Source organism: Bombus pascuorum, chromosome 4 (genome assembly GCF_905332965.1).
Source record: "Bombus pascuorum chromosome 4, iyBomPasc1.1, whole genome shotgun sequence".
Lineage (NCBI taxonomy): Eukaryota > Metazoa > Arthropoda > Insecta > Hymenoptera > Apidae > Bombus > Bombus pascuorum.
The window spans coordinates 2,809,559-2,835,675 of NC_083491.1; the positions used below are offsets into that span (position 1 = coordinate 2,809,559).

Sequence of the window (26,117 nt, forward strand, 5' to 3'; positions counted from 1 at the left end):
TCTCAAATTACTGGATTACCCGACAAAGTTTCATCATCAGCCTATGCGTTTAACGCGCTAGCTCCGTTACCAACGTCGACGTTAACGACTCCATTAAAATATCGTTCTTTTTATTGTTCGGCTTTCTATCGTTTCAACAATAAACATTTTATTACTTTTTGTACCAACAGTTTTTTACGATCAACACGATATCATTTCCTTCAACGAATCATCCCACTTCCGTCGCATTTTTACAGGCAGTAAAGACGCGCATACAGCCTTAAAAATAAGCGTTTCATCGCGTTCAGTCTTAAATAAAACAAAGCTTGGATCGTATGAACCGCTTTTCCTAGAGTCATAAAATTGACACTTGCAATAGAATATTCCTTACTTCTTAGCGAATTTCTTACACCGTTCTACTTTCATGACTTTTTTTTTTTTTTTAGTTATTTAAATTGGATATTTAAAAACGTATTTCGTTTATTCGTAGCATTCTTTCCAAGGTATTTTTTGTATCAATATTATTGATCTTCTTGCACAACTGAACTAATATCGATGAAATTTTACGAATAACAAGTTTCACCTTACGATCAAATTTTATAAGTTACAAATCGTCTGATCGACACGCAAGTTCGTAATCTATCGCTTCTAATCTGCCAGTTCACTCGTGTTATTACTTGCTAAAGTATTACGTAATCTTCTGTTCTGCAATTACAGTTGTTTTCTTACTTTCGTTCAAAATAAACAGATCACCTGATATATCACCTTCGTGTATGTCGATATTTATCATATTCAGATTACAACGAGAACTTTGAATGAACGAAACAAAATTTCCGCGACTGTCGCGATACGAAATGCAACGGAGACTTCTGTTAATTGATACCACGATCGAGGAACTAAAGCGTCGCCATCGAGGTGAAACCGCGGATAAAACCGAGATCGCTGCAAAGTAACGATAGCACCTTAACCTTTGATTACGCTTCGTCTGGCGCACAACTCCACGCTGAGATTGCGTTGTATTTGTTTGCTCGTTCCGCTTTCCTTTTACGATGAAATAATCTTCGAGACAAATATAGAGTGTTCCTCGGAGGGGAAGATTTTTAAACGCGCTATCAGCTTGCTTGAGCTATCTGATCGCCATCGTTTCTTCGCTCGTTTTTACCTGGTTTAAGCGATATTATATCGGTCGTTATTTTTCAGAAACGTACGTTGCGGCAAATCGTGGTAAAAAGCTCGAGCTCGATAGTTGTTTATCTACAACTTGTTTTCTCTTCTTGCTATTTATATATCTTATTTGCAATACTTATTGATATACAATAATTTCATTTGCGTCTGTTTGCATTCAGAATACCTCAGAATTTGCTAAATGATTCTGTCCTCGTTGGAATCCAGCTTTGTAGGAATTTCAATTTTGTGGTAGAAAGTGTTTGGTCATCCTGTGTATAATCTTTTTAGACGTCTTACGTGCTACTCTATTTTATTTATCTTGTTAATTTACGCTATTTTAAATTCCATGCCGTAGGTGCGAATAAACTGTCGGTGGACAATTACGTAACGGACGCTTCTGTTCGTGCATCTGTGAAATATCTGAATTATAAAAATGTTACGCTGTTGAACGATTAGTTCGACTTGGTAAATAAGAAAGAAATTCGCCGAAGCTAGGAGCATAACCATCGTTTTTATGCTGCGTGTAATTTATGTAATTGGATTTCCATTTTAATTTATGTAATTAGAGATAAGAAATAAAAAAATTCTATAGTATAGTTTAGTATAGTTCTTTAGAGAAAAAGTAAGGATAAAGAGGATGATGCGAATAATTTCAAGTAGGAATCACGTTGTAACGCTCGGTAGATGAATCAGATCTCCGTTTAAATTCTATTTCTTTGGCTATATTCAAGAAAATATGAATTGGCATGGACATCCGTAATCCGATATTATTTTCAACAGTTTCTTGTCATATTTCTAAGTTTTCAATTCGTATCGTGACGAGATTATTTCTAATTTATCACTTAGAAAATTCTGTTTACTCGCTTGATATCGCTATCTTTCTTCCAGAGGAATATCGTGATCGTTATCGAATAGAAATATTCTTTCTCGAGTAACAAAGTCTGTACCAAAGATTACGCAAAATACGATTACAAACGGCGACCTGCCAATAAACAACACCAGGTTGTAAAACTGCTCGAGTAGACGGAAAAATTCGGAGAAGAGCCGCGGTCAGCGTGATTGCTCATCAGCTGCGAAATTCTACTTTGCAAAACTGGCACGTTCTATTTAATCCGACGTAACGTCCGTCATTGACGACACGATCTACTATAAATAGATTTTATTATGAATAATCCTCTGGTGTCACGCATAGCCATGACGAGTTTACTGCTGTACGCGAATGAAATATATTGCAGACCACTTTGCTCCATGACAAATTCGTTACAGAGCCCGAGCTTTGCTCTTCGTTCGAGAAACGAGAGACTGCAGACTGTCATTAATAAGCGACCATCGAATCTTCGTTGATCCATTTTACGTGGTTGAATGGCTTCGCGGCTCTGTAACTCGTTAAGGAAATATGGGTCAGTATGGGTACATATTTCGTATTTAGGCTACGAATATGCTACCGTTTATGAGCATCCGGACGTTTCCATCGATATCGCAATAAAGATATTCAAATTTAACCAGTGCGTACGAGTTAACGACGAATTAATGATCAGAGGCAGAACTTATTACCTCCCGAATCGTCTATCGAGATATAAATTTGAATTACACGTGGAATTCTATGAAATATCGCCCTTGGACTCTGAAGCGAAAAGTTTATCTGATTAGAAAATTTTGCACGTTACTTTATATATTGTTTGCTGCTTACATACGTCGTTTACGTTAATTCTGTAGCTAAAATACATTTTATCAAAAATATACTGATATCCCGATACTTTTGAAGGATAGCGTATTTAGTAGATGATCGACCGATAAATATTTAAATCCGTATTACGTCGATTTCGTGGGTTTAATCGGTTAACGAACGACCACTCGAAGCTGATCCTGTAAGCAGCATTAATGCAAATGTTAATTATCTTATCTGCCGGAATTAAGTAAGGTCTTAATCAAGCGGAAAACATGGCGCTTGGAGTTAGCAGGTGCGATTAGCAGAAAAAGATTTTCGAGAATCGAAGGATAAAAAAGAAGGTGACTTTGATACGTCGAGTAGAGATTAAGAAACGCTTGTGCTCGAAAAATACTTTACTTTCCTATTTTAGCGCAAGATTGTGTTTTGCGGGATATGTCGTGTTGTCGCGGTCTTAAACCTGTTATGCTAAAAATAAGATCGTTCGATTCTCAAGAACCGCGAGAGAAACAACAAACGTAGCGTAAGTCGATGAAAGAGCAGTTGAACTAAATAGAGAGACCCGGTAAAAGCTTTCAGATATAACGCTATCGAGTATTTCTCGCTAAACTCTCGAAACATTCAAAGAGTCTAACGTTAGACTCGTTGGAACTCGATCTCAACGAATTAATGTAGAAAAATACATTAACCTAAAAGAAGGAATCTAGCTTAAAAGACAGAGAATTTTACGTTAGCCGTCAAAGAGACGATACTCGACCTAATTTCGATCCAAAGTGCATCACTCAAGCTAAAAGCCAATATTCGGTATAGACACGGCTGAAGAGACAACGCTCAACCTAAATTCACCCTAAAATAATAAGAAATTGTACGGTAGCGTTGAAAGAGCAGCGAGGAAAGTCGAAAAGCGACCAGGCACCGTTTATCGCTAGCTCTCGCGGCTTGTATCTGTTATACGCTGTACAACGCTCGCTCCCCCCTCCGCGACGCTCGGCGTCTTCCTCCCCCCCTCCGGGAAGCTGATTCTTCCGCGGGTAATGGCGATTGGCGACGCGTTCGGCTTAGTCGCGTGCCGAGACGCCGTGGAACGAGAACGTTTCTGGCGAGCTGGCTACGTGGAACGCGAGCGATACGCAGCGATACAAATCGGCCAGGTCTCGGATCGTCGCGCGATCTCGGCACGTAAAGCCAGTCCGTTTCGTCAAGCCGAGAACGCACTGCGATTAACCGCGCCATTCTCACCCCGTTGTCTCCTACCTCTACCGAAATACGATATTAGCCGAAAGTGTTGGAGGAAAGTTTGTGACTTGTGATCCGATCGTGCGGTTTGAAAGTTCTACGTTGCCAAAGAGGAAGAGGACCGTTTGATTAAGATCTCCACTAAGAAGATTCGATAAGAGGAATCTTCAAGTTGATTCACACGTTATACGTTCGACCAAAGATTCACACGCGCTGTGATTCGTTTTTATCCTCCGTGAGTATTATTTGGTGATAGCAAGCGGTTAGAACCGACCCAAAGTCGGCGAAATAGACTGATCACTCGACAAGCAGAAATCGCATCTCAGCGTAACTTGGTAGCTCGTAGCAAGCGAGATGATCGATGCTCAACCTGAACTATCATAACGATATACGTGCCAACGAATCTCCTCGAGTCTTCCAGCAACGACTCTGCCGAAATAAATCTCCTAAAATTGCCAAAGATCGCCGAGCGCTCGGTGAGACAAAATCCGAGTCTTGGAAACTCTTCAAAAGGGAACCTCATCTCGAAACAAGCTACAACATCTGCACGTTGCAAAGTGTCCAAAGGAGACTCGCTGAGCATTCCAAAGGATACGTGTCATCGGTGGAAGCAATCTGTCGTTCGTGCACACCGATCGATGTTACGTCGTCCGATCGAATCGTTGGAGTCGGTGGTCGGTCTTGAACCTTGTCCTCCTGTCTCGCAAATCGGCTCGGACGGAAAACGAACAATGATCGCGTGATCACGACACGTAAGCTAGATCGCGGAGTTATTGGCGATTCGTGGCACGCGGGAATTCGTGTACGACCCGGTGTGTAGGCTCGTGCGTTTCAACGCGGCATTCCCGTGCGTTGAATGGCGATCGTGTGAGTCGCCCCGAATTACCTGGTTTGGCCAGCTTCTTGTCGGAAGCATGATAAAGACAGGCAGTGAGATCACCGTGGAAAATCGCTTATTTGGCATAGTTACGATGACCCACGCTGTGCACCTTGACACGTTGTTAATATTAGTTGCTGGTGACCTTCCAAGTAGTCTCAGACTCTCGGAATATTTGTAAACTGTATGACTATAGACTAGATGCGTCAAGCTTCTGTCGCACCGAGATATTTATCGAAAACGAAGCGGTAAACCAGAGTATTTTTCACCAGGAAAAAATCCACACGCTCGAGTGTTCTTTCTTTTTCGGTGGATTTTTTTAAGTGAATTTTGTAAAGTGTAATGGCGCCAGCTGCCACGTTAGACTGGTCAGAACCGTGCCAGCATTGGCGTTATCCGAAATTCTGTCCGTCTGGACAGCAGAAGCATGAAAGGGCGAAGAGCGCGATGGAACTGAGCAGCAAGGAGGCGAACACAGCGTACAAAAAGTTCTGCAAGTTCCTGCGCCGGCTGAAGAACAGGAAACGTAAGTTGCCCGTCTGGAGGTCGGAGGATGATCGTTGTTCTGGCAGTTTGGCTCGGTTTTGTTAGCGCATAGTCGCGCGAGAATCGCGAAATAATATTTCGCGTCCAAGTTTCCCGCTTTTGAGAAGATGTTTCTCAAAGTTCCCTTTCACAGCTCCTTTTTTCGAATTTCTTTATAAACATTGATAAAAGGAAATTCGCTCCTCGAGGTTCGATATTTCTAAGTAGAACAGATTGAAAACGTTGGCGCAGCGATAGTAGCAGATCTTTTATTCCACTGAAAATAGAGGAAATCGGGGACGATAGTAACAGTTCGACTCGAGATTTCGTTTATGCAAAAGCTATTACATTTGCGACAAAAGTTCTTATACGAACTCTTGTTGGAAGTTCGAAATTTGAAAATTGTAATTACATCGTCTTCCTGCCTGGTCGTCGGTGGATTTTTCGTCGTATAAAAACGACCAAAAATTGTCAAATTTAAAGTTTCTGGTTGAAACATCTTTGGATACTTTGGTTATTGCAATTGGAAAGTAGAAGAGAGTTTTCGAATTAGAGTGCTCTTTAGCAGCTGTTCTAAACGTTGGAGTGGCCTCAATTTTATCTGAATTATTAAAATTCGCTAATTAGCCTTGAAATCATTATCGATCATTGACTTTGACGATCCGTAGGCGTAATATATATTCGCTGTTTCTACCAAGTTTGACTGCTTTTTAATCTCGGCGTGTACACTGTACTCGGAATATTTTAAAGTATAATGAACCCAGACATTATCGATAAATTATTCAACACTGGATTATTCTTGCTTTTCAAACATGTCAGTCGCCTCGAGACGAGTTGTGTTATTTCTGACTTTCGATGGAACGAGATGCATCTTAACAACCTTGAGTTCCATCTTCTATTTCTTCCGATTAATTCATAAATATATCGCAAAATTGACATTTTGAAATTTCAAGTGCTATGCAGTATTTTTCGTCTTACTGCAAAGTATTTTCTAGAGAAGGGAAATTATAATAACTCGTATTTAGCAGCTTGTCATTTTTGCAATAATCTTTCGCTTCGTTAAATGCCGAATCCCAATTCTTCCAAAGATTTCTTAGCCGTTAATCTTCGAATCTCGATTTTATCGGGAAAATTATAATGACTGAGACGAAGATGACGTAAAAAGCTTCAACGCGATGACGCTTATGAATTTGTTTATTAAACAAAATATCTAGTCACTTTTTTAAAAAGCCATCTGCCATTTGAGCGGGAAAGGTTAGAAACACAAGACAGACGAGTAAAGAAAGAAGAACTGTTCGACGAGAAGTAATACACCGACCCACTGACATTTATCCCTTGTTATTCCTATTTATTTTAGTTACACACATCGACCCACGGGAATTATTTTTTCATACATCAAAAGCTATCTACGTCGGCTTGACACGTTGTGGCAAAGAAAAAGGGGCAAAAAAGGAAAAAGAAAAAAGAAGAAAAGGTGAAACAAAAATGGTAAAGAGATTTTTTGCTTGCCGGGATGCTCGATGTATGCACCCGATCAATCCTTTTCTTCTTCGTTCGCTTACCAGAGGTTCTCAACCTTTGCAAAATTGAAATTTCTTCCTGTTGTTGAATATTTAATTCCGTCACAAGCTTTTTCTTTGTATAAAACTATAGAACGTAATATCTAACGTTCAACGACGTAGAATAACATCAGAAGAACAAAACCACACGCATCCCTTGCGTTGAATAACGTATCATATATGAAACATCCTCTCACGCGAGGATAACTGACAAGCTTTGCTTTAAAATCGAGACTTTCTGCATCGATGATGTTTTCTATAACCCTTGAAATACTTGTACAATCGATAGAACGCGCTGCGAATTATTCGATCGATCCAAGTGCATAGTATCACCTTCGATGCAAAACGAAGGAGACAATACTTGTTGCGAAAGCGTTGCCTAACGTCGCTTATAAGTAGCGGATAAGCACCGATGCAGATCTAAAGTCGCGTGAAATGTGTGTTTCGTGTGCAAATTCGATTTTGCAAGATGGCAAATTTCGTCGACGTTGCTTCTGAGATTTCATGCGATAAGAGATCGAAACCTGCGAATAAAGTGCAATTTTAACACCTTGACGCGCCAATATCGCACCGATGTTGGTGTTTCATGGAACGAAAATATCGAAATATTCAAGTTGCTACTTTGAAACTCGTTAATTCGATAAATAGGTGTGAAATTTTTAGATACAAAATAAGCCTACGATCTTTCGTTTCAAAGAAAACGATAAAGTTCGAAACGGTACTCGGAAAAATTTTTCACTGAAAATGCTTCGAACGAATCTGAGAAAAATTTCAACGCAAATAGATCGAGATACGTCGGCAAATTTGTCGTGAGATTATCTTTGTCGTATAGTATATAGTATATAGTATAGTATATAGTCGAGAGTTGATAATTACTTCCCGCGAGCTTTTTTTCGATTCGTAACACCGACCAGCGCGAACTCGGTTCATCAGCGCAAATCTGCGTGTCAAAGAAAACGCGATTATTCTACCCCATGATCCTGCAATCGCTTTAGACGATGCACCGTTGAGCCAAAGGCTGTGCATCGTCTGGTTGGCCGCAAAATGTCACACGCTTGCCAGTCCCGTGCGATACGGCCAGGAAAAAGGTCGTGAATCCTCTGATGCGCGCGTAACGCGGTAAAAGGGAGGCTGACGTGCATCCGGATCCTTGGGTTGCACTTTTTGTCGCACGCTGGATTTAGCCGGCTCCGATCCAAGCGGCACTTTTGCCAGAGATCGTTGCCGGTTGACCCACTTCTCTCGTCTCCCGCGTGTCCCTAAGGATCCTCCAATAAAAACTAGGGAATAGTAATTGCCCAACTATTTCAGAGAACTATATCCCCGAAAAAATTCAAATACATTGCTGATACTTGCACATAGTTCGTAGAGCCGAGTATAAAAATTAAAACATACGATTTAAAAGTAACGTATTATAATATACTTATTAGAAACAGGTGTATTGTTGTTATTATTATTTAGAAATTGTATATAACTATAACTATACTTTATATAATATTTAACGATATTAAAACCTAACTAATTCCATATTAGTTCCAATTTCTGTTATACATGCAGCGTTCTAATTTAATTGTCAAAAGATCCGAAAATTCTAACCCTTGCATGGTTCTCATAATTCCAAGTCCAAAGGTTTTACTTCTAAACGCATATTATCGTTCAGTTCTTTGTTATTCTTTCGCGTAATATCTTCCAAGTTCGATTCGCGCGAAACGTTGGAGCGGGATTTTTGTGCAACTGCGCGGACAGCTGCTGAATGATGCAGATCAGGATCTTGATGTACGAGCTGTCGCTATTTTCGAGCGTTAGTAATGTTTCGCACCTCTACTTGGCACTTTTCGATCAACTCGTTCGCGAGATGGAACTTCACAGTCTAATTAGGAGTTTGATCCCACTTCGAAATAACCGTTACTGTTTTGCGAACTTCGGAGATACGTTTCGTTAGAACCAAGGTCAGAATATATCTGTCTCAAGGCCTTTAAAATTCTGTCGACGCGACTAATCTTGCATCAGCTTCTGGATACTTTAACTATATTTTAAATCATGGTATTTGAGATATTTTCGGCCATCGTAGGTCCGATATAAACATTCGAGAAAAACAAAAATTTGATATAAAGCGTATAGAATTTGGAATATGTTTATTTTAGTGGAATTGTCTTTTTTTTTTCTTTTTTGTGTATTACTTCTTAGAAATTGGGACAGTAGATGCTTTCCATTGTATCAGGTTGTCCGAAAAGTTTCTTTCATTTTATGAGGAAATAATAGACGCACAATAAATAAATCGTTTCTTGTTTTATATTATTTCGTCGAATTACGTACGATCCATTTTGTTCTGTCGAGATAAACACCGCGACATTTTACAGACTTGCTTTCACGTTTGTACGAACGTGCATCGTTGTAAAAAATACGTTTGCGAAAGACAGACATTTTTTCGGACAACCTAATACATTTGGAGAAAGTCGGGGACATGCTATATATTCCGCTCAAATAATCTTCGATCTATAAATTATTTGAAAAAGAAAACCAACAGTTTCGTTTCAAGATTCTTAGAATTCAAGATAGTTCTTGTAAATTTGGAATAATGCGATTAATTTCTTCGATTAAAGACACCATATATGTACATATTTTAACGAAACTACAGATTAACGATTAATGCAGGAAGCCAACGCTTTCTATGCATCAACCTAACGATATTCCAAAGGTCACCATTTCCTCTACAACCTCGTACGCCTCGCATTCCCTAGGAAATTACCAAAATCGTTCAACCTGAAATTTCTGCAACGATAGTCGACCGGCGTCCTATTCGCCTTGAAACTGTGCGCAAACTGTTAAGAAACAAATCAGAAATGCGCCCAGTTGTCCGCCGGTTCGCGTTACTCTGCATCGAAACTTGGAAATACTCTGCGTGAAGAGGGAAAGAGGTGACGATACGGAAGAGGAAAAGGTTAACCGAAGGGAAAGATGTTGGCGAAATGTCAAGAAGTAAATCGTTGTCCACGTGGCATGTCATCGTTGGCTGCGCCCGTTTCGATTCATCCGACGACGATAAACGCGATCGCGAGACATCAACCGGGTTTCCGGTACGGTCGCGCGAGTTTTCGGACCCGGTCTCGTTACAACGCTTGAATTATGCGCGCGTGGTTATTTTCAGCCACGGTTCAATGAGAAAACCGGTCTGTAAACGCGGCCCTCGCATTATCCTACGTCGCATCTTATCAAGGTTATACCTCTCACGCGCCTGCTGCTATCGAGCAATAGAATAGAATCGCGAACCGTCTAAGAACGTAAACCGTAACAGCGTTTTAGTTTTCCTTTCTTCTGGGTGTTAAGCAGGACAAGGGTAAAGGGTGTTTATTTTCATCGATTACCGTTCGTTGGTCCATCAATGGTAACCTTTAGATTCGAAGGTAATCCTATGACAGAGCGATCTTTTCGAAGTTAAAGTAATAATTTGAAGTTCTCCAGAATCGAATAGATTAGCTCGAAGATTGATTAACTCTGCGCGGTTCAAGAACTTTGGCGCTCTGTCGCATAATTATTTATCGACTAACAATATTAACGTATTGACAAGCGACTAGTTAGAGGTTATAGATTTCTCTTCTTCTCTTTGGCTTTCACGTACAAAGGATTAAGATTGCAAGAGCTCGCGCATCGCTATACAATCTCGTTACCCTCACGTTTCTAAGATGTAGCCATCCTTTTTTGACTATAAATATTTTTGCACAATTCGTCGGTAGGTTTCTTCTTAAAAAAATGTAGGGGAATAACGTGTAATTGTGTAATTTTGTCGAGCATTTTGAGAAAAAAGAAACAAATTTAATTGATTTTTGAACCGTAGTTTGCTACTGTTCGAATACTTTTGGAATTAAGCTTTTGGATGAAAGCTTGCAGATTTTGCAACCAGTATAGGAATGTAGAGGGAGATCTCGCGGTAAGAACGCTAGAGAATTTCTATGATAAACACTAATTTTCATACATCTCCCCTCTAATTCTAGATGATTGTACGACCTTGGTGGATATAAAGCAAGAGGAAGCAGTGATTTCACTGATCTCTGTTCTTCTTCGTTAGCTGGACGCGAACTTCCTTCGAGTTACAAAACATTACGCTTCTTTTAATAGCCTTTTTTTATCATCTTATGAACTAAAAGCTTCTACGATAACCTCGTTTTCTATCGAAGATCTTGCAATATTTCTCAAGATCTCAAGGTTAAATAATCTTTCGATGAAACAAATAGATAGATAAAAAGAACAACAAGACGAATTCGATCATACCATCCGATCACCGACGATCGTATCGTCCGATTTTATTGCAAATTTAACGTTGCCTTTATAACGTTGTGTTTTATGCAGACTTTCAAATCTTTTCTTATTACGTTCCTCGATAGAACTGTACGAAAAATAATACAGTAAATTTTTAATGATCTCGATATCTCCAGATTCATCGTCGAATGCTTTTCATCGTCTATCGTCAAAGTAGAGAGTAAATATTTTGGATCTCAGCTCAAGGTTTTTTTTTTTTTTCTATATGCAACGACTCTGCTGTTTTCAACGAACATTGCTTCAATTGTTATTCGTCGAACGAAACAGCTCTATGGTTGGGCATTACAAACGTAACGAATGGTTAACGACGAGGATAAAGCTCGAAAATTCTCGGCATGATTGTTTCGTCTTCGAACAGGGAACAGTCGTTTTCGATCCTGACTTTTCCGCAATAAAACCGAATGGACGATCGCGCTATTTCGGATCGTCGCGCTATTTTCACGACGTCGCGGCTATTTCGACTGTGTGCTGCGACTCCTTCGATGTTGCGTTGTACATTCTTTCGTGTCTGACCCCGTGTTGATGCTCCCCGAAATCGTTTTCAAGTTTGAGGCCGCGCAGGATGTTGTTCGATTCGAAAACGATGCATCGAAAATCGATACAATGGGAATAGTGGAACAGGGTTCTAGAATTTCTTTTTTAAGTAGGATTTTATATTGTTTACGCTGATTAACTCGGAAATAAGAGCAACGAAACAAAACGACGATGATTTCAATTGATAAGATTCCGACGAATTCATAGTTTACATTAATCGTTATCGCTGTAGTTGAAATATTTCTATTTCGTGCTTAAATTATAGTCGAATAAATCGTAACTGTATCGCTTTCATCATTCAATCTACTTCATCTTTCTATAAATTTTCTTCCATCTTCTAGCTACACCTATTATATTGGGTTGGCAACTGAATGATCGCGGATTTTGTCAGTACCACCTCATGGCAAAATCCGCAATCACTTAGTTGCCAACTCAATACATCTAGTCTTCTAAGTATTAACACGTTGACTTCTGTTTGAAGTTCATTGACTGTGAATTTTGCTTATTGTTCATTCCCACATGACGCATAGTTTAGCTTTCGAAAATATGTTGGAAAAATATGGTGATACTCCTTTGAAAAAGTATTTTTTCTAAACTCACGTGATCAAAGTTGAATATGAATTTCATGAAATAATTGTCGTTTCATAATGGATTATTTATTTTATTAAAAATTCATCGATGATTCTTATACTTTTGAACGTAGATACATACGTTTATTAAAAAATAAAATTCTTTAACCATTTTATAACGCACTTGATACTTCGTAACGTTACCGTCACGTAGATCAAAATATTGAAAATCTCAATCCTGCAATAAAATTGTTTACGGATTTTAAATCGTTCGATTAATTTCCTCGTACGATCAGTCTCGCGTGAACTTTCGTAGCAGTGAACGTGTTAAACGATCATACCTGTTTCATAAAGTTCTTTGAATAACAAAACCTTCAAAAATGATAACACCGAGCATGAGTCCATTGCTTGAATCAATTTACTATTTCAGCTTTCCTTTATTTTTCTTTTTCTTTTTTCTATACGACTCCAAATCGTTACTATACCTTCTTTCTTTCTACTTGTACTTTACCATTCTGGTTTTCGATTGTTTCTATGGGCGGTGTGATGTATAATGCAGATAGAGATGGCAACAAAGTCACAACCGTGGTGGCTACACCTGGTGCTGGTCCAGATCGTCCCCAAGAGATCTCCTATACAGACACTAAAGTAATCGGTAACGGCAGCTTCGGCGTTGTATACCTAGCGAAACTATGTGACACGGAAGAACTGGTCGCCATCAAAAAAGTTCTCCAAGACAAACGATTTAAGGTAAGAGAAACACGAAATTCTTCGATAACTAATTTCTCAATAATTTCAATACGCCTTTAACCTCCAACCAATACGACAAACTAAACGCATATTAACCGTTGAATTAATAAAATTATTATATATATATATGTTATTAAAATTAATAAAAAATAAATTCGCAGATCCTCCGATGTTTCTGACTACGACTTGCAATTACAAAATAATATTCAACTTGAAATTGAAATTCGACCGATAGAAACTAGCCGTCGTTCGTACCTGGATTTAACGATCGGATTGACCAATTTGTATTTTTCTACAGTAAGAAATTAGCAGAAATTATAGTGCAGGGAACGGACGAAGGTCTGGATAGAACGAACAGATTCTTTTTCTGCCTATTGGAAATATATAGACTCTATGAAAGCTAGAGACCATTTGCCAACGCGTATTATAGTAATTCGTCGATTCGAGGTAGCTCCGATTCGGAAACAGAGGGTCTGCGAAGACAAGCCTATACTTAAAAGTAAATTCTCATTTTTTAATCCTGCAACGCGTTTACAAATTCTGCTGTATCTTTCTATAGTTTTTATCTTCGATCGATAGTCGTAGAGATATAAACGAAAAGGAAGGAAATTGTACGAGTAAAGATAAATTATTATTGTTCGATGGAATTGTTTAATTCGTCCGATCTGAGACGACCGAATAATATCCTCGTATTTACGTATCGATAAAATTAGATTTATATTTTGCGAGATTGCAATGTTTGAGAAACGATAATCCACGACCTCAATCTCCGTATTAAATCTCGCGAATGTAACAACAAACGTGCTTAACAACGATTCTAATCGAAGATAAGGGAAACACCGTCGTCGCGACGAAGTAAACACGAACGAGGAACTACGTGAATTAATCAGATTTTCCCTTCCTTTTATTTATAGAACAGGGAGTTACAAATCATGCGGCGTCTCGAGCACTGCAACATTGTAAAACTGAAATACTTCTTCTACTCCAGTGGCGATAAGGTAACTATTTATTATGATTCTTTTTAACGATAATTCCGTACACTCGATTGAAATTTTGAACGTTGAAGCAATTATTATTGGACGTACGATCTGCTCCACAAGAAAGTGGATTTTTCTTTTCACACAATTTTTTTTATTCAAACGTTTCTTGCGTCACGCAGATTATTTCCCTTGATTCTTTCTCTCTCTCTTTTTTTTTTCTTCTTTTTCTTCAATTATACTCACGATATACAGATATTCCCTAAAAGTATTTGGATAGTAACAAAATTTAACCGTACAATGATATATCTGAGTTAATTGTGAAAGAATTGAGGAGTGCAAAGGAAGAATATGATGTCGTATTTTGTATCTTTCTTTTTTACAGGGAAGCAGTTTTAAAATTCGATCCCGTGTTACTAAAATTGTCTTTTCAGACGATCGATCCTCGAAGCTAAACGAGATTTTTTATCCTCTTCAAAAATTTTTTAAACATTACCTATCATGGGATCAAACAATCCTTTGATTTAATAATTACGTGTAATTTTGTCGAGCATTTTGAGAAAAAAGAAACAAATTTAATTGATTTTTGAACCGTAGTTTGCTACTGTTCGAATACTTTTGGAATTAAACGCAGTAGAGCGATACTTCTGATTTCTCTCGAATGATACACAATGATACAAAACGCCAAGTATTCATTGTTAGTTTAATGCATGCGACGTTGTTGTGTTATTTTGTAGAACATCTTAAACGCAACTAATCCAGTTTTTCATGTGGACGTAAGTGAACAAGAGAGTACCCAGTAGTTTTGACGGAGAGGTCCTTTTTTTGAGAGAATTTAGGCAGTTCCGCTTACACGTAGACAGATTAACGACAAAAAAACGATAACACGTTTTTGTTGTTATGTGTCAGCCGCGAACATCGTAGAACACTAAATACGAAGTCTATAGCCTGAGTCAAAGAACTTCGTTGCTCAAGGCCGCCAGCCCCATCACCAATCATATTGGAAACTCTACCCTCACCCCTACGAATCATAGTTTGGTTCCACGTGTGTTGCACAGTGTCAATTATTTCTGGAATTTTATTTTTTCTAAATAGACTGATTTTATATAGAGATGCGGTACGATGCAAATGTTTTAGGCCATCTGTGATAGCGAGTTTTATTTATCGTTATATTTATCAATCATATTTTTAGGAAATATTTAGGGGATATTAGGAAATTAAAAAATTGTGTTCAGTTATTGCCTAGATGTTATAAAACGCGTGTTTAGATAGATTTAAGATGAGCTATCGATCAGAACGGAGGAAATGGAAAATGTGATTTATTTGAAATACTGAAAACAAAATATCGAATAGTACAAAATAAATTTCGATTATTGTTAAAAAATTATTCGACGAGATCTAAGAAACAGTGAAATACTGTTATTATCTTTTTAAACGAATGATCGATAATTCTCGAATTAAACACCTGCTTTAAGAAGTAACGACGAATCTAAAACCACATCGAGAAATAAAAAAACACAAAAGATAGTTGTTCGATGGGCGGCCTAAAACTTTCGCACGGTACTTTATAATCGTTGTTCTTGTTTTTTCTTAACTTTGAGTAGTGGAGTGTATCCTTGAGTGACTATATTTTTGATTCAAGCTGTAGTAGCTAACGCAGCTTGACTAGTTATAGAAAATAATCTTCTGGAGTTGCGTGTGCACGGTTCAAAGGCACTTCGCGTAAATCGTCATGTAAAATTCATGCTGATCGATTCCTACGACGAAACAAGCAACAAAGTCGTGCAAAAGAATTTACTCTCGAGTCGCGTGTGCTTTTGAAACGGTACACCTTCGTATGTCGATGGTGTAGATTCGTACTAACGAAAGACTTTGCGAATTTCTTTTAGAAGGACGAGGTTTATCTGAACCTAGTGTTGGAATACATACCTGAAACTGTGTATAAAGTCGCTCGGCATTATAACAAAAGCAAGCAAACCATACCGATAAATTTCATTAAGGTAAGCTGAAAATTACAATAATAATCGTTGAACTACTACCGCAAGAGGTTTTATACATGACGTAATAATTTCAAATAGTATACAGCATAATTCTCAATTTATTGAGAAATAAACAACCAAGACATCTTTAATTCAAAAATATCATTATTTTAATCAACCGTAAAAGTCCGAAGCTTATAAATATACCACAACTCGTACGTATAATACGAACTCGTTTCATTCTACAGAACGACGTGTCATTGATTGCAAAATTACTCGATCTGACATATAATCATACAATAATCATCCATAATTATTGATAGACGCAATTGAACTGTAGACTAACCGAAGCTTTCCTCGTATTCGATTCACCAGTCGCTATAATCACAACGTTTTTAATGTCATGCATAACGTACTAATATCATTTTTTATAATATATTTCCAGTTGTACATGTACCAACTGTTCCGCTCTCTGGCATACATCCACTCGCTGGGGATCTGTCACAGGGACATCAAGCCACAGAATCTACTGCTGGACCCAGAATCCGGTGTCTTGAAGCTCTGTGATTTTGGCTCTGCTAAACATCTGGTCAAAGGAGAGCCTAATGTGTCTTACATCTGTAGTCGTTATTATCGCGCACCCGAATTAATCTTTGGTGCTATCGATTATACCACGAAGATTGGTACGATTACTTGCGTATTATTTTTATTCTTAATATCATTCAATTTAAATTAATTCATTGAACGATGTACTATAGACCGTTTCATATGCCTAGCTGAATACTAATTTGGTTAATTGTAAATAAAAGGTTCTTTAACCTTCTTTGAACGTTCGAATTTTATCAGCTTAAACTACGTACTCGAAGGTATTTCAGTACATTTTTATAAATCTCTTACTTGTTCGATGCGTGCGAAAATCATTCCAAATTTGAAAAATATTGGAGCGTGTAAAAACGTAGACTATACACGATATGTACAAGCGTGCAAAATATCCAAAGTAAAGCAGATTGCTATAATAGAATTCTGGATATTTGAAAGTTTGAAAGTCACAATGTGGAACGTCAAAACTATCAGACAGCCGCAGCGTGGAACGTTGAAGGCAATGCGTATCGCAACAGAAAATCAAGAAGACGACTTTACCTATATCCGGGATATTGATTAAATAGAAAGGACAGCAGCCAGTCGTTTCCGTAGCCTCGACTCGTACGGATCTAAATACATCGTATGTGCAGAATTGTATAGAATATATATAGAATGTACGTAGCATGGACAAAGAATCATGCAAGAGGAACAGAATCGACCCCGTAACAGTATTTACGGTTCTATTTAAGTTCCGTTTTTTTAGTCATGCTTATGAAAGTATGAATTTGCATAAACATCCGCAGTCTATTTATTACGTTAAAGATTGAAAGATTGGCTGGCAATGCGTCAAGGCACTTTACTTATACGAATATGATAAACTAGAAAGAAATATGGCATACAAAATATAGATATAAAATAAATATAAAATATAAAATACAGGAAAAAGGAGGGACAGAAAATAGAAAGATTTATTTCTCTTCTTTCGTTTGTATGCCTAATTAAAAAGTTTTATCGTGTTTGCAGATGTGTGGAGCGCAGGTTGTGTGGTAGCAGAATTGTTGCTCGGCCAACCAATATTTCCCGGAGATAGTGGCGTGGATCAACTGGTCGAGATCATCAAGGTGCTCGGCACACCTACACGCGACCAGATACGTGAGATGAATCCCAACTATACCGAGTTCAAATTTCCACAGATTAAGGCGCACCCGTGGCAAAAGGTAGCCTATCATCCGATCTACTCGTTGTATTATGCGCTCTTTGTGCGCAATACGTTAGACTGTCGAGACGGTTTTTCGCGTAGCTGGTCTAATTTCGTAACTGCGTACTGCGTACATGTTTGGCGGTTTCGTGACTAACGGGGGAAACAGATGATCTGGTGTGCTCTGATTTCAATGATTTACAGAATATATAAGAATAGTAGGTCTACCGAGAAACAACATCGTTTGCATAGATATTCGGTAATTTGCCAAATTTTATTTTCGTTAGAAATTATATCTCGGAGGAGTAAAGATATTTCATTTAAAATTGAAATATTTAATGTCTATGCAAATGTAAAACTAGCGTAGAAAAAGAGAAAAACATGATATTTAAATCAGTGCACACTCTTCGCACGATCCCTTTGTAAGGGAAACGTTATAATTGGATCAATAAGGTTTCTTGTGAGCACATTGTGTGAAAAAAAAATTGTAAAGAATAGCGATGGAATCGTTGAAGGGTAAGGTCTTGTCCCGCAGTCTTGTTCCTTCTAACTAACAAATCGGCTCTAATCACATTCATCAACACATGGTTACTCGTGGTTACAGTTTATGCTTCAACGAATGAGTGGACTAAAGTGTTCCACGGAGCACCAAAAGATTAGAGTAAGTGGTCCCCTGTTCAAAAAGCAATGTGTCTTTATCATTTACTGGCTGACAAATATTCCTTTTTTTTCTCTCTGGCCCGTGATATTACTAACCAGTATAACCAACATTTTCAGCATCTGAAACGGTAAGAAATAAGCTGGATACGATGCTCAGTTACCGCTGTGTCGAACGGAGGACGACGAGCCTCGACGATTGAAAAAAACCACCTTCATTTCGATTCTTCGCATCACAAATCGCTCGACGTGCATCTTTTCTCGAACTCATGTGTAATATCCATTTTTCTATCTCATAATCATCATCATCATCATCATCATCCACGTTACTAACTTTTTAAATAGAAACAGATCTGTTCAAAATCTCGGTGTATCACTTACTCTAATGTTCTGGTGGTGAACAAAAATATTTTTCACTGACTTGAAAATGCTATGCAATTATTCTTTTCTTTTTTTTTCTTTTCTTTTCATTTCGTTTCTTTTCATTTCGTTTCTTTCTCTCTTGTACATTGTAAAGAGCGACAACAGATCGTCTGCGAAACCAAATTACTGTTTGTAAGATCTAAATTTATCGTCTCTTTCACTTTTACGCACTGCTTTTGTGCCTGCCGAGTATCTTATCGATACGATTTTAGTCACTTTTTATGGATCGTTAATTTTATGTATCGGACGATCTTCCTCTGGACGAATTATATTCTCCTGGAGTAAACACATTTTATTAGAGAACAGATAAAAGGCAGCGAATATCGAATGAATCTGACTTCGTCTCCCGAACGGTCAGTACCCTCGGGTGGATAAATTTTTATACGGGAACAAATATCAAAACCGAAGCAGTTCATCACTACTAATATCGATTGTAATACACCTGATATACGCTGATCAGATACGAAACTTCAAACGAACATGTAAGCGGAACGTATTGCTGCCGTTTTTTATTGCTTTGTGGTATAGGATCTCATTCAGTTTGTGTTGTTATGCGATTTCTTATGGTGGAGGTGAAAAGTTTTTTTTTAATTCAAGGCTACTTCCTGATCATCCACTTCTTCGCTATAAATCTTTCATAAAAATATACATTTGCATGAACATGCACAATTTAATAGCGAGTATATTATACTTAACCCTGAACAGACGAACAAAATTTCTTGCCTCTACTGTAAAATCCTCGCTACTATAAAAAATGGGCAAGTCCCGAGGAATAATTTTTTCTTTCTTAACGAACCTTCGTGCAGTAACAGAAATTAACATCGAGAAACAAGGTCATCTCGAGATTTCTCCTTGTTAGCCACAGATTAACCACGAAAATGTTACCAGGACAGATCGAAACTAACGACGACGATGATTGCAGGTGTTCAGGGCACGCACACCACCGGAAGCGATGGAGCTGGTCGCTGGACTTTTGGAGTACACGCCATCCGGCCGGATCACACCGTTGGAAGCGTGCGCTCATCCGTTTTTCGACGAACTTCGGGAGCAGGGGACGCGATTACCAAATGGGCGAGAGCTTCCCCCTTTGTTTAACTTTACAGAGTACGAGCTACGAATTCAACCGTCGCTAAACTCGATCCTAAAACCGAAGTACATGCAGACTTCGGAAAATCCTGGAGGCCAGTCGGAACCGGTCGCGGGGAGTAGCGGTAACTCTAGTGATAATAACGTGAACACCAACACGCTGTCCTCTTCAAAGAACACAGACCCCGGCCAGTCGAACATGGCTTAAGCTGCTTTCTATTTTTAACGTTTAATTAAACAACAAATGATAGAAAACACGGCGAGAGAATGAGAAAGAGAGAGGGAGAGGGAGAAAGGGGAAGAGAGGATGAGAGAAAAGGAGATAAAGAGAGATATAACGATAAAGAGAGAGAGAGAGAGAGAGAGAGAGAGCGAGAGTGAGAGTGAAAAAGAAAGGAAAAGCCAAGAATTCGCGTGTTAGAAACTAGCCTTAAAAGAAACGAAAAAAGAAAAAATTCAAGTACGGTATAGCAAGGACGAAAAAAAAAAAAAAAAAAAAGAATAGAGGGAAGATCGATATTCTTCTGAGGAGGATGTCCATAGACGATATAACATACACATAACACAAAGAATCCCCAATTGTAAATTTTTTTGAACTCGATGCAAATGGCGATACCAGTGTGGTATTTTAAGCTTTGTTCGCTTGAAACACGAACGACGAAATATTATAGGATTATTGAATAAAGAAGATGAATAGTTCCCCTCTTTATAACGATTTCGCCTGAGGACACCTCGAATTCTGAGTGGCGTGTGCGAACGCTTGATTGCCACCTTATTGCCAAAAACAGCATAGCAAACAATTCAATTCAATGTATATATATGTTATAGGAACTGGCTCGTAACCTCTTTTAATTGATAATTGCTATAAACAAAGAAAGAAAGAAACAAAACAACAAAAAAAAAAAAAAAAAAAAAAAAGATAATAACGAACGCGAACTTTTTCTAGTTGAAGAAAAACCAAACGATGTGTAATCTATTACGATACACTATGTCTAGTAGCGCGTTACGTTGCTTGCCTCGTCGTCATCTCATAATTCGACACACACACATACACACACACACAAACAAACAGATACACGATCATCGCGATTATTAAAGAGATACAAGAGCCATCTGCCTTTTAACACGGGCTTCGACAAATTTTAGTGATTCAAGGAGAAAGAAATCGCTAGATTCTCAGCTTTCGCGAAGAACAGTATGGATAGGAACCGAGACTCGAACGTTTCCTCTTGAATGCGTAACAACGAACTGGAAAAAGGGAAATGACGATTACAACACTTATCATTATATTGTATTAAAGAACACGCATGTTACATTGATAATATTCTTATTGTGTTCAAGATTCAAGCGCCGATCGATGCTGTCGTAACTGATAGGGAAATTTTCACGCGGAGAATGTCACGATTGAACACCAAACACACACACATAAACACACACGTTAGTAATTTGCGTGCACAATCTCTATTTATCGTAAGACGAATTTCCGCGACGTGAGACATGCTGCGTATACCAGTACGATTAGCAGAGAAAAAAAGGGAGAAAATTATGTTGAAATACTGTTTAATGGATGAATTAACTCGAGTACATTATTTGTTACGGATTTAATCGTCGCGCGATTATCATTATATATTTCTGTCGTTGGTCTTACCGAACCCTCGGCTTCACCGAGCGATATTTTTCATCACACGCGACAAAGCTCTGCGCATCAGAGAGCGATTTTTTTTTTTTTTTAAATGACCACGACAAGTTGTTTTTTCTTATGTCCGAAGTGCTTTAGATTTTCGACCAAATTTCGAATGTCCTCTTCTTTTTTCTGTATCAGCGTGTGAACGACAGACGATAAAAAAGTAAGAACAAGATTTGTAAGCAAATTATGAAATTATCCTTTCGTGCGCATCACCATGCATACTTTGTATGCCCGCGAGAGAGAAAGCGCAGTCGTACGAGGCCTCTGAATTTCTTCGATCGAGATCGTTGAATCTTTTTTAATATCTAGATCGCTGTCTCGTCTATGGTAGTCTTGGAGAGTCGTAAGACGAAAGAAGAGGTGTACGAAGGAAATTTGTGCATTTTGCGTGATGAATTTCAATTCTGCGGAATGGTAACGAAACGAAAGAAAAGAACCCCTGAACCTTTCCGGGCATGTCGCGCGTGACCTAGCCGCCATTTTGCACGTTTCTACATATCATATCGCGCCGCAAGAAGTCACAAAAGAGAGGCTGCCGATGAAAGTCCATACCGAACTATCATTTAGTTCCTTTCTTTTTTTTTCCTTTTAGAGAGAGAGAGAGCGAAAAGACGAACGTTGATCAAAAGAACAGAAGAAAATGAAAAGGAAAGAAAGAAAGAAAATAGAATGGTAGCAGAGTGAGAACGTGGGAGGAAGTATGAGTGAGAGAATGAAAGGGACAGCAAGCGAGTGAGAATGGGAGAGAAAGAGAAATGCTAAGACATTTGTTTCAGAGTTTTAATGAACGTTGATATGATGTAGATTACGTTTTTAAACAGTTAACACGGACGGTTTCCTTCGTTGCTAGCTGAACAGTTAGATGAATTTATCGATTTCGTTTTTCCTCTAGTCTAAACACGCGAAAACGGAGGGAAATACATGAGATTTTTGATACACGATCATGAAAATTACGAAGACGAGTCTTTGCGTTCTGATGACCGAAGGATAATTTGTCGTTTTTGCGTTGAAAAAGAAAAAAACAGGATGTTCAGACATGTGTCGATCGTGGCACTTTTAATAATGGTGGTATCTTTCCAGCACTTACTCGTACATAAATCCATACGTATTAAGTATATGCCAACGTAATGGTCGCCTCTTCATTTATCGTTTAAAATTATACATTGTATTATTTAAATAATTATATAACGATTGGTTTCTTTCAAAATTTATGAACTTCGACCTTTGATCACCAAAAATTCCAAGCGTACGCTAAAGATATTCCATAGGCGCCATTAGTTCTGCGTTTGCTTAATAATCGAGCCATCATTTTTCCGCCGTGAGACAACGGATCCCTTGAAAGAAACATTAGGCAAGCTATATAGCTGTCGAGAACAGTTCAAAGGAGCTCGAACAGATTACATAAGCATGCGATATAGTTTTCATATATGACTGAAAAGAAGAAATATGTAATTATTGTAGATTTAAATTATTTATATGTTCAGGCAGCAGCTGGCTTGATGTATCTTCGTTCTCCTTGTCGACCGACATCTTGAAAAAAAGGAGACGTGATATCCGTGCGTAAAAACAAGAGGAAGAATTATCAACCGAACAGGTTCAAACGGAGATTATTAATTTTGATCTTCCCGACCGACGAGAAACCGAAAAAATGGTCGTGAATCTAACTGTGAAAAGTAGAACGAAATAAAAATAGATAAAGAGGAAAGAAAAGTAAAAAAGACGAATGTGAAAAATTCATGGACAACCTGAAGTATAAATTGTTGGTTAATTGTCGTGATTATTCGATTAATAAAGAAATTCATCGATTTAGTTCTAATCCAGTCTTTCTCGTGTTCTGCGATTTTGCGTGCTTCGAACATTATTTCGCCACCGGTTAGAGAAGGCAGAAAGTTAATTCATAGTCTGAGAAGAAGGAAGATATGATTATCACGATATGAGAATCGTATATGATCAAAGGGATGAAATCCACGATAAATTAGGCGAATTGAATTGTATTCCGTGTAATTATTAGTGGATGGACACCGACGTTTCCTTATTTTGCCTCGTTTTCTTTTCTTTTCTTTTTTTTTTTTTTTTTTTTTTTTTTGCCTCTTTCGAGAGACTCTAGCGTTATTCGATTACAAACATACACGCAAACATACATTACACAGGCATTTGCAAAATGTAGAGAAATCATCTGGTGAGGGAAGAGCCCATGTAAAATACTGAAAGTCTATATATATAAATACTTACATATATGTGTGTGTATATAATATACATATACATACGTATAGGTATATACATATAATACGTGCATACGATTGAATTACGTATATGTGTGTACATCTATATAAATATGTAGATTAATTTTTAACGATAGCAGTTAATGATATTGCTGCATTGTTGTAAAGAGAGAAAGAGGAGTTGAATGGAAGATGCGCGTGAGAGTGTGAAAGAAATGGGAGTAAATGAGAGTGACATGGAGGGAAACACGATTTAGACGGAGAGAAAGGGAAAAAAAATGATTAATTGACTCTTCGAGAACAACTATATTCGTCGTTTGCCTGACATTTTCATCACCGTTACCACTACAGAGACCACCAGTTTTTTGTTCTTTTCTTTGTCTTCTTATTACTATCATCATGTCGCACCGTTTCGAATCACCTAGTAAATAAATTGTAATAATTGTGTAAAGAAAACAAATTAATAAAGTAATTTAAGATGTATATATATGCATATATGTATGCGTGTGTGGTGTGCATATGTATATACGTGAGAAAAAGGGAGCGAGAGAGAAAGAGAAAAAAAGAAGTTAACTCGCAAGAGGTATACGTATATTTAATCGCTGCTGTACCGATCGAGCGAGATTTAGCGATGGCTTTCTGTCGTTAATTAAAGCCACGAATTAAATATTTTGCGTTCGATTCGATGCTTTGGACGAATCATAAATATCATAAATATATGATATCCTTATCGAGTGTCTCTGTGGAACAGAAACGATTATCTGATCATGTATGAAACCTCCTTTGAGAACCACTGAACATGGAATTAGAGATTATCGTCATGGGCTATCCCTGATGCTCCGGTAGCTACTTCTATTTGCAAAAAAAAAAAGCTACTATCTTTCCGCTGATTCCACGGAAATTCCAAGATGGACCATTAATCGTTCGTATTATTCACGAGAAACAAAAAAAAGTTAAATCGAGAATTCTATTCGAATTGCACGTTTTGAACGATCGTGGCTAAAGTAGTGTAGTTAAGCACTGTATATGTCCGATATTGTACGCTTGATGAACAGCAAACGCTTGAATTGCGATGAATTGTAGTTTATTGTTACGATTAGACTGCGGATTTTTATGCATTCCTACAGAGTTTTAAAGATACAAAGAGATGCACAGAATGCATATAATATACCGAAATATATAAAGCATTCAAAGTAGTAAACTCGTTGTAATTTTTAATGGATAAAACGAATCTCTATTTAAGTTTTATTCTTTTAGTTGTGTCCAACGAAAAAAAAAAAAAAAGGAACAAGCTTGCATAAAAGTTGCAGTCTAGTTACGATCATTTCCGATTTCGTACCGTTTCGTTTTAGTTCTTCGTATCGTACGAACTATGACGGTGGTGAGTAATCGATTTAAAAGCAAAACGAGGGGAAGAAACTCTGTATCTGTAAATTCATTTCGCTGCGGAGTCTATATATATATATATATATATACATATATACGTGTGTATATATGTATATGTGTGTATATATATATTATTACGATATTTTTAAGGACAAGTATGTTTTTAAATTATAATAGTGATTAATTTAATACGAAATTCGTCAATAAATAAACGAATTATATTTGCTTCCGTTTTCGATTGGTTCGAGTGGATCGTAAACAAAAAAAAAAAACGAAAAAAAAAAAATAACTGTATTCTTTTTTTACGAGTAATTTCGTTTCTACACGAATGTAAAGTTTGAACGAACGACGCAATAAAAATTTCGTATTAAACTTCACGTGTTATAGGCTCAATGTTATCAGTACTCTTTGTAATCCTGGGAAACTAATCTCATTTTCTAACGTGTCTCTTACGTTTATCGTGTAACATCTTCATTTGTTACAAATAATTACAAGTCGAATTAAAATGGCAAACAGCTGTACGATATAATTTCCGATTATTAACAATTTCATTGATAAACGTGATAAATCGTAGCTCGAACGTTTCATCGAATCTATTTACGAGTATTTTTTATCAGTAAGCATTTTTTCGTACGATTTCCGATACATGCGACTAATTTAAGAGGCTGATCAACTAATTTACACGATTCCAAAATCCAAATTCCAATATTTGGTCGGTTCTGTAATATTTTTGAAGAA

The 26,117-nt window shown here is 37.7% G+C and overlaps 1 protein-coding gene across 7 annotated transcripts in view; it reads left to right on the forward strand.

The window, feature by feature from the left end:
- The window catches only part of LOC132906534 (glycogen synthase kinase-3 beta-like), a 58,376-nt gene extending 36,756 nt beyond the window's left edge, over positions 1 to 21,620 (forward strand). For 4 of the 7 annotated variants that reach the window (XM_060958814.1, XM_060958815.1, XM_060958816.1 and 1 more), the window contains 7 exons: positions 12,992 to 13,182; positions 14,097 to 14,180; positions 14,897 to 14,935; positions 16,049 to 16,159; positions 16,584 to 16,821; positions 17,744 to 17,937; positions 19,921 to 21,620. In XM_060958814.1, coding sequence (XP_060814797.1) covers positions 12,992 to 13,182; positions 14,097 to 14,180; positions 14,897 to 14,935; positions 16,049 to 16,159; positions 16,584 to 16,821; positions 17,744 to 17,937; positions 19,921 to 20,292 — 1,229 coding nt within the window. In that variant the 3' untranslated portion in view covers positions 20,293 to 21,620. Of the gene's footprint in view, positions 1 to 3,868; positions 5,455 to 12,969; positions 13,183 to 14,096; positions 14,181 to 14,896; positions 14,936 to 16,048; positions 16,160 to 16,583; positions 16,822 to 17,743; positions 17,938 to 19,920 lie in introns of those variants that run through there. The other 3 variants (XM_060958812.1, XM_060958813.1, XM_060958817.1) reach the window with 3 other exon arrangements.
- The last annotated feature ends 4,497 nt before the right edge of the window (positions 21,621 to 26,117 follow it).